Consider the following 9,610-nt stretch of genomic DNA (forward strand, 5'->3'; position numbering starts at 1 on the left):
TACTATTACAGTATTACCAGGGGCGTACATAGGGCGGTTCCCGGGATGCCCGGGAACCAGTAAAATAATTTCGATGTGGGTACGGAGAATGTTTTTGATCAAGGCCCAGCGTGCAGTGCATGCATGCCTAGGCGCCTGGAGTCCGCCTGACAGTCCGACGACGGTGACATGGTGACTAGGCAAGGGGTAAAAGTGCTGCTGAGGCATTTTTTTTGTGACACAGCGTAGATCTACTGATCTTACTGGGTGCAACAAAGTCTCTACATACGAGTTACATCGATTCCTCGATCTCAGAGTCATTTCCTTTGCAGTTTGTTTCGACAAAGTTGGTTACGTTTTTGACGATGCTTTCGCTTTGTGGAAAAGAAATATGAAGAGTCGACATCCAGAGGGCCAGCGCTCTGTTCAGAGCTATTTCGAGCAGGAGGCAAAACGTGTAGCCAGTGACGAAGGTCAAGCGATAGATGAGATTGCGGACGCACCTGACTTTCAAGTGGAGTCTGCAACGAGCAGCACAGAGGACGGAATCATCGTCGAAGCTGTAGAGCGACCGTTGTTGGAAGCTGCTGGATCATCCAAGACTTACTTCAGTGACATTGGAGTGCGTTGGAAAGGATATTCTGAAAGTGTACTTCCACGGTGGAATCCCTGATTCCTCCGAAATTTGCCTGACATGAAAAAGATTTCCGTCATTGACAATCATTGTGCGCCACTAGCTGCACTGAAGGCGAAGGATTTCGTTTCCTGTGCGTGTCCAGACGGGTGGCAAACAGCGCCGCTTTCAACTATCCTGGTTGGAGGAGTTTCCCTGTGTAGTCGTTTGACCGGCGTGCCATGGTGGCATCTGCTTGCCCTGTGTAATGTTTGCTCCAGGTGATTCGAAGTTTGGGCAGCTTTACCGCAGTCCTTCCGAGAATATAACCCGACTCAAGACTGAGCGTGTGGATGTGCTTCAGCGACTCGTTTCACGGCATAACATGAAATCGTCCTGCTGAACAAAACATCCATAAAAATGCCTTGGCAAAGTTCAGTCTTTTAAATCAAATATGCCTAGCAGTGACATTATCCAGCAGTTTATGCAGAAACTCCGTCGGATACGTATAAGAGCACTAGCCGTGTAGAATTATGTTGGTTGATCAGTTGGCATGGGAACCACTCCTGGAGGCGAGCGGTGTACGCCCCTGATTACTATTAGCTGGCTTGGCATGTCACATTTGTTGCTATGGTATAATCATGATAATAGCCTACTTGTAAGTTGTAGGGAGCAGCAGAGAGTAACGATAGAATGCTTAATACCGTGTTGCTCAAATCAGTTTACGACTCCCTGACCCTGGCTCGAATATCATCACCTTGTCAACGTGTTGACTAACTGTACAAAGAACATCCGCATCGACTGTCCATCATCAAACAGTTACTTGTCAGCACAGCACTTTGCCTTGAAGTGTGTTGTCTGTTGAATCATGATAATGATGTTGGTGTGGCATAATTATCATGTTCTCGGTTCTCTGGCGATGGCGCCGGCCGCGACACTTCCGCCTCGATTCCAGGTATGTAAAGTTGTAAACACATGATGTACATACATGTATGAAGTGGCAGATTCGAAGATTTACCTATTTTTATTACACTTGTTAAAAACATATCCGCGTACTTCCGCACGTATGGTTACGCACATGTACAGGCTTATGTCCGGACATAAGCGCAGCGCACCCCCCCCCCCCCCACACACACATGTTTATACATGTACATGTATGTAAACACCTGGGAGCTGAATAATACTACTACGCATTGTGCAGGACACAGGCAAACTTTTATTGCACATTATAAGCACATGTGCTTCTACCCGGACATGTTTACACAGCAAAAATAGTAAAGACATAAAAATAATCTGGTGCACCACATAGCAGGGATTTGCCGGGAACCGGCATCTTTGTACAGACAGCCAGTTTGGCCACTGCACTGAGTCTAAAAACCTAGGGAGTGAACACCAGGAGCAGGCATGGTACATGTACATCATGAGTCACATGCTGTCATTACGTACCGGTATTCAGTTCCAGAGTTTGCCGCACTCATAACTCACCCAAAACAGTCCGGGTGCGGATTAACGCTGAAATGAGCCTGATGCAATGAACCGTGGAATACAGGGTAGATGTGTGTATTTCGTAGCCACATCTGGGTGCAGCTTATCATGACGCTGGAAAATACGGTACTATGCCTATAGTGTCAAGTGGTGGCTGGCATCATATTTAATACAGCTTAGCACTGATTCAAATCCCATTTGTGGCTGTCATCACCCATTGCAGTTCCTCAACACCTTTCGCAGGAGACCTAAACCTTTCGATTGTAATATGTGCGAGTTCTGTCAACATCAATGTTAGGGATTGGAAATTAGACCTGCATGGTGGAAAAGGCCAGCAAGCCTGAAGCCACAGAGTTATCACCAATTCCTTCACATGCATGGGAAAGCTGAACAGGATACCAGTACCACTATACTGCAGTTTGTTGACTGATCTATGATCTTCACAATGACCTGTTGGCAGGCTGTTGCTTTTCAAACAGGTATTTTACCTCAGATCCCTTAGACTCAATCTACATACATGTGCATGACTGTACAAAACTTCAACAGTACATGCTGTTGTGTTTGCTGTCAGGAATGGACAGGTATGGTCCAGCAAGCAGCAGGTGGCATGTCATTTTCAACTCCACACCAGCTATACTTGACAGCACCAACTGTCATCACAAGGAATGCTGTGTTTGGCTACAGCCTGTGGATATCTACACTGCACATGCACATGAAAATGCCCTAGCAACCCCAATACAACCCCATTTATAACAACACCTCCTGTGTCACTGGTCCACAATTATCTGCTACAGTAATTCTATTTGGATACATCTTCATGGTATTTTATGGCATTCTCTAAAAAAATTCAGCTGCTACACATTGTTACAAGTATGAAAATTTGTTGACATTAAGATTTTAAGTTACACATTTGGGGTTATAGCGGCCGGAGAGGGCAATGTTCCATATTGTGCTGTTTCACCTGCCTCTGTCTCAGTGTCCACCCTGGAGTGGCTCGACGGCAGACATGTGCCTCGGTCTAAATGAGCTGTGTCACAGAGGGCCTTGCACGCACAGTCAGATACGGATACCACTGGAACTAGGTTGTTTCCTACATGTGGATCTACAGGTACTTCGAAGTACTCGCCGACTTCCTTACAGGCTGATCTCGCTTCTCTTCCAGGTACTGTCGTGGACATGGAAATCCGGTCGCACGTCTAGCAGCCCCAGGGCGCTGGCCATGCAGCCATGGCATGCATTATCATGCGCTGCTAGCAGCGTGCTGCTGGTTGCATCGTATCAACATGTGCGTTGCATGCACTGACTTACGTTCTGTACGCGCTGAGGGCGCCGGCCCCGGTCAATCGACTGGATTTCCATGTCCACCACAGTATACTTTGGCCCAAGAAAGATCAGACCACAATCAGGGACAGGAAAAGACCAAGCTTGATCAAGAGTATAATTATCAGCACCCAAGACAGTGATACTCCACAGGGATTAGCTATGGGGTCTGCGGATGGTGAAAACTCACATCGTGTGGTGAAGAGTTCATGTTGTAGGTTCTCAGCCTGAAAGAAGCCCACTCAGCGTGTGCGAGGCATCAACATGATCATGGCAGATAACTGGACTGTGCGCTCGCTAGTCTTCGTTGTACTTAGTATGCCACGTGCTAGGAACAGGCGATGTGAGTTTCCGCCGTAGAATACCACACATGCAGAGCTGCACGTTCTCAGGCGCTAAGCCAGCGACTTCACCATCCACAGGCAAGCTCAGATGAGCCAGCACTAGTAGCTGTGTCTCTGAGCCAGCGACTTGACCACTCACAGACAAGCACAGTCAGTCAGTCAGTGCTGTGTCTCTCAGCCAGCAATGTCGCCATCCACAGACAAGCCAACACTGTGTCTCTCAGCCAACTAATGCCAGGTGTGTTACTTCAAACTCAAAGCAGTGGCAACTCCACGTTTGGCAGCATTTTCTTCACAGCTACAGTGGGTTGAGTGACCGTGGTGCATTCCATGTACAATCCACAGATTCCTTTTCAAAGTTTATCCAGACATTGCCACCGTCAAAGCAGCTAGGGAAGTAGCTAGGGAAGTCAATGTCACAACGTGCTAGTGATACACTGCGTAAAATAACGTTGGGAAGCATTATAGGGTGTTCAAGTCAAGTAAACAATATGCTTTGCGGAGTATGTGCAAACTGCAGCACTGTTTCAACAGCCTAAACTTTAATAAAAAATTGAACACATGTAGTAAGAATGTACAGACTAGAAAGAACAAATTATAGCAAAACCAGCAAAAAAAAAAACTAATCAGCCTGACACGGTCCAGAAGCTGTCACATCTGAACACTAAAGAAGCAAAATAATAATACAATCCTAGCCATGGAAAAAAGAACGTGAGCTTTGAGAAAGGGAAAAGCATGTGCCTCAGGCAGATTGTTTCAAGGTATGGTGCTTGGGGGAGCGAGATCGTGTAAGCTCTGCTACTCCGATACACATACTAGCATTGCAAATGTTCAACAGGACATAGATCCAGTCACCGAAACAGCACAACGCGGCAAGCAGAATAACAAGTGGTATGAGGATCACGCGCTGATGAGTAACCGCCCAACTGGGTAAGCACGCCAAGGTGAAACACTGCACACGTAACACACATACACACACGCGCGCGTGCACGCACAAAAACGCACACGCACACACATACATGTGCACACACACATAGGACACACATGCACTGTAGTCACCGTGAAGATAGAGCCAAGCCTGAAGAGGACACTGGCTTGAACATGTCTTCGTGCTCCATAACATACACAGCAGAATTCTGGCCAGCAGCTGGTATATGTCATGACTCATGACGTTCATCAGTGTGCGACTATCCAACTTCAAGTTGAACTGATATCAATCATACGACCACAGCAACATTGGGAGCTGAAGAACGGTGATGTTCTTATTCTCCATATTCCAAAGTTCTTCTTTCATATGCTGGGCTTGTACATTCACATACTTCAGGTAGAATGCAAGCTGGTATGCCGTCTGATCCGCATGCTTTCATGGCATGTAATCCCCTGAGAAGCTTGGTTACAGTTTCTGTGGTGACTAGTTCAAACTCGAGAAGCCAACTATCCAGGAGCATATCTGCCGAAGAAGTACGCTGTGCATGCAGCGCTACATCCAAAACATGCTGCCATTCCTAAATGTTTGCTTCCAGCCTGGTGCGTTATTGAATTTTGGTGACTTTCTGTGGTTATGATAAGTTGTCATCACCGAAGCAGAGTAAGATTATGTGTGTGTAGCCCTGGTGTAAACATTTCCAATGTATGTTCAAGAAACTTATCATGGGATGTAAAACTACTTCGAAGTAGTCCTGAATTATGTGCGCACAATCTGGGGTTTGCCCATTCTTTCTTATCGTTGGACTCCGACTTGATTCTTCTGGCCTGCTGAGTCGCAACAGATGTGCAACTGCAGCCAATGTGTTTTACCAATGGTCAGCAGCAATCCAGCTTTGATTCCACAACACCACCATCAATTTGAATCTCGTGTTGTTCTGGATACCACCTTGTGGATCCGGAGAAGCAAACTACTGGTGTGGGCATGGAAATCCGGTCGCACGTCTAGCAGACCCAGGGCGCTGGCCATGCAGCCGTGGATGAGCGGTACACACATGCATTTTTATGCGCTGCAGCGCGCCGGTCGAATCGGATCGACATGTGCACTGTACACGCTGAGGGCGTCGGCCCCGGTCAATCGACTGGATTTCCATGTCCGCTACAGTACATGTACAAGAAAGGTTGTTGTGCTGCTGTCCCAGTGTAGAAACTAGCCTTCTCGGTGCCGCCCAGGAACGGACAGGAAACGCGAGTCAATCAAGGGACTGCACGTCACACATGTACTGACTAATAGGCTGAGCTTGACAAGAAATTTCTAAAAAGTAAAACTATGTCACAGCACAATGTTGACATAGGACCTACGTCAACATTGTACACTGGTATGGGTGATGAATAAGCCCAGCTCAATAGAACTAATATACCTGCTGGTGCGGTGAGCCCATACTGTACCACACACAAGAACAGTGCATGACATCTTTCAGTCAAAAACTTGTGAGCAGTGGTCAGTGCCAGCAGTTCACTTACCTGAAGTAAGAGAAGACTACCAACGGCAACACTAAGAACGGACCACACAACATCCTGCACAGGGTAGAACATAAAAGAAAGGCAAAGGACAAGCACTCAACCTATGCCTGGCTGATTTTTCAATTCTTGGAAGCAGAGGAATACATATACATGTGATTGTATATCTAAAGCCACTAAGTGCTCAAAAAACTGGCCGAGGCTGTCAAGCAATCTGACCGTTGGCGCAGCAAGGATGAAGAAGAAACAGCATCGAGAGCCGGAGTAATGCGCATGCTCCGCGCGGTCCCGTGCCGGAGCGCGGGAGTTCGGAGCGCGGGAGTTCGGAGTGCGTATTCTGCACGTGCACGTGATGCGCTATGGCAAGTACATGCAAGTATGTTGGTGGGTTGCTAACTTCACTTACCGTGCCACGCACGGAAACTTATACTGTAGAACGGGTAATTTTAGCGACGTAAAAACCCTAGCGAATTTAGCGATCGACTCATTTTCGCTAAAGTTTCAAGTCGCTAATTCGTTGAGACATAGTAGTACACTGGTGATCCGTGAGTAAAATCGCTGAAAATCGCTAAAATAAAACGTCGCTAACCGGTTGACAATGGGAAAACGCTAAAATTAATAGTCGCTAAAATTACCCGTTCTACAGTATTTAACAAAAAATTTATAAACCCCACTTTCTGCACACGATGAGCAACACACTCTACAAAACGTTTACATCAACAACATGTTTGGCCAACTGACTGATGCTGTCAGGCTTACTAGTACAATTATGTACTTCAGTGAAACCTGTAAGGGCTACCACTCTGATAAGGTGACCACCTGTCCTAGAGGACCACAGAATCAAGGAGCAAAGAGTATCACTTCAATCAATATGACCATGGACAAGGGAACAACGACCTGTGCATGCGACCATGGGGGCCTGAGTGGTCGGCTTAGACAGGTTTCACTGTACACTGAGACTACACTCATTTACAGCAGTCAAGTGTAGTTTAGCAGATCACAGGCCACTACACAAAATGACAAGAACTTCAAAATGAAGTGCACAGCGCAGAGTTGGAGTTGAAGGGAACAAACACATCAGGATGACTGCGCTTACCAGAAGTGGCATCTCGGACTCGAGCCTATCCACGCTGTAAAACTCCAAGGCTAAGTGGTATCGATACAGAGCAGATAAAATCAGAAGTAGAGAAAAGGCAGCAACTAAAAGCTTCACTCCAATTGTTGACTTCTTGCCTTCTGTATGACCTACACATTGGAGCACAGTATAGCACAATGAACAAAAAACACTTTTGAACATAGTAGCAACTGCCACCAGATGTACATCAGCTATCTACAGGAACATGCAAAGTAAACCAGTGCTTTTCCCCAATAGCGTTACCACGGAGACAAACACATAAACAAACTGTGCTTTGTCTGCTGCCACTGGTAGGTAGACGAGAAATGACGAGAAATCTTTCGAGAATTTTTCAACAGAAATGTGCCAGTAGTACACATATTCAAGTTGATGGACAGCAAGGAATACAGTGCTACTTGATGGAATACAGTGCTACTTGATGGAATACAGTGCTACTTGATGGAATACAGTGCTACTTGATGGAATACAGTGCTACTCGATGGAATACAGTGCTACTCGATGGAATACAGTGCTACTCGATGGAATACAGTGCTACTCGATGGAATACAGTGCTACTCGATGGAATACAGTGCTACTCGATGGAATACAGTGCTACTCGATGGAATACAGTGCTACTCGATGGAATACAGTGCTACTCGATGGAATACAGTGCTACTCGATGGAATACAGTGCTACTCGATGGAATACAGTGCTACTCGATGGAATACAGTGCTACTCGATGGAATACAGTGCTACTCGATGGAATACAGTGCTACTCGATGGAATACAGTGCTACTCGATGGAATACAGTGCTCCTCGATGGAATACAGTGCTACTCGATGGAATACAGTGCTACTCGATGGAATACAGTGCTACTCGATGGAATACAGTGCTACTCGATGGAATACAGTGCTACTCGATGGAATACAGTGCTACTCGATGGAATACAGTGCTACTCGATGGAATACAGTGCTACTCGATGGAATACAGTGCTACTCGATGGAATACAGTGCTACTCGATGGAATACAGTGCTACTCGATGGAATACAGTGCTACTCGATGGAATACAGTGCTACTCGATGGAATACAGTGCTACTCGATGGAATACAGTGCTACTCGATGGAATACAGTGCTACTCGATGGAATACAGTGCTACTCGATGGAATACAGTGCTACTCGATGGAATACAGTGCTACTCGATGGAATACAGTGCTACTCGATGGAATACAGTGCTACTCGATGGAATACAGTGCTACTCGATGGAATACAGTGCTACTCGATGGAATACAGTGCTACTCGATGGAATACAGTGCTACTCGATGGAATACAGTGCTACTCGATGGAATACAGTGCTACTCGATGGAATACAGTGCTACTCGATGGAATACAGTGCTACTCGATGGAATACAGTGCTACTCGATGGAATACAGTGCTACTCGATGGAATACAGTGCTACTCGATGGAATACAGTGCTACTCGATGGAATACAGTGCTACTCGATGGAATACAGTGCTACTCGATGGAATACAGTGCTACTCGATGGAATACAGTGCTACTCGATGGAATACAGTGCTACTCGATGGAATACAGTGCTACTCGATGGAATACAGTGCTACTCGATGGAATACAGTGCTACTCGATGGAATACAGTGCTACTCGATGGAATACAGTGCTACTCGATGGAATACAGTGCTACTCGATGGAATACAGTGCTACTTGATGGAATACAGTGCTACTTGATGGAATACAGTGCTACTTGATGGAATACAGTGCTACTTGATGGAATACAGTGCTACTTGATGGAATACAGTGCTACTTGATGGAATACAGTGCTACTTGATGGAATACAGAGCTACTTGATGGAATACAGTGCTACTTGATGGAATACAGTGCTACTTGATGGAATACAGTGCTACTTGATGGAATACAGTGCTACTTGATGGAATACAGTGCTACTTGATGGAATACAGTGCTACTTGATGGAATACAGTGCTACTTGATGGAATACAGTGCTACTTGATGGAATACAGTGCTACTTGATGGAATACAGTGCTACTTGATGGAATACAGTGCTACTTGATGGAATACAGTGCTACTTGATGGAATACAGAGCTACTTGATGGAATACAGTGCTACTTGATGGAATACAGTGCTACTTGATGGAATACAGTGCTACTTGATGGAATACAGTGCTACTTGATGGAATACAGTGCTACTTGATGGAATACAGTGCTACTTGATGGAATACAGTGCTACTTGATGGAATACAGTGCTACTTGATGGAATACAGTGCTACTTGATGGAATACAG

The 9,610-nt window shown here is 45.8% G+C and overlaps 1 protein-coding gene across 1 annotated transcript in view; it reads right to left on the bottom strand.

The window, feature by feature from the left end:
• Positions 1 to 4,011: 4,011 nt before the first annotated feature.
• Positions 4,012 to 9,610, bottom strand: part of LOC135824965 (vesicle-trafficking protein SEC22a-like) — a 9,615-nt gene continuing 4,016 nt past the window's right edge. The window contains exons 4-6 of the mRNA XM_065337706.1: positions 7,283 to 7,431; positions 6,190 to 6,243; positions 4,012 to 4,693 (exon numbers count right to left, since the gene is read on the bottom strand). Of these exons, the coding sequence (XP_065193778.1) occupies positions 4,484 to 4,693; positions 6,190 to 6,243; positions 7,283 to 7,431 (413 nt within the window). The 3' untranslated portion in view covers positions 4,012 to 4,483. The remainder of the gene's footprint in view (positions 4,694 to 6,189; positions 6,244 to 7,282; positions 7,432 to 9,610) is intronic.

Source organism: Sycon ciliatum, chromosome 1 (assembly GCF_964019385.1).
Source record: "Sycon ciliatum chromosome 1, ocSycCili1.1, whole genome shotgun sequence".
NCBI classification, from domain to species: domain Eukaryota; kingdom Metazoa; phylum Porifera; class Calcarea; order Leucosolenida; family Sycettidae; genus Sycon; species Sycon ciliatum.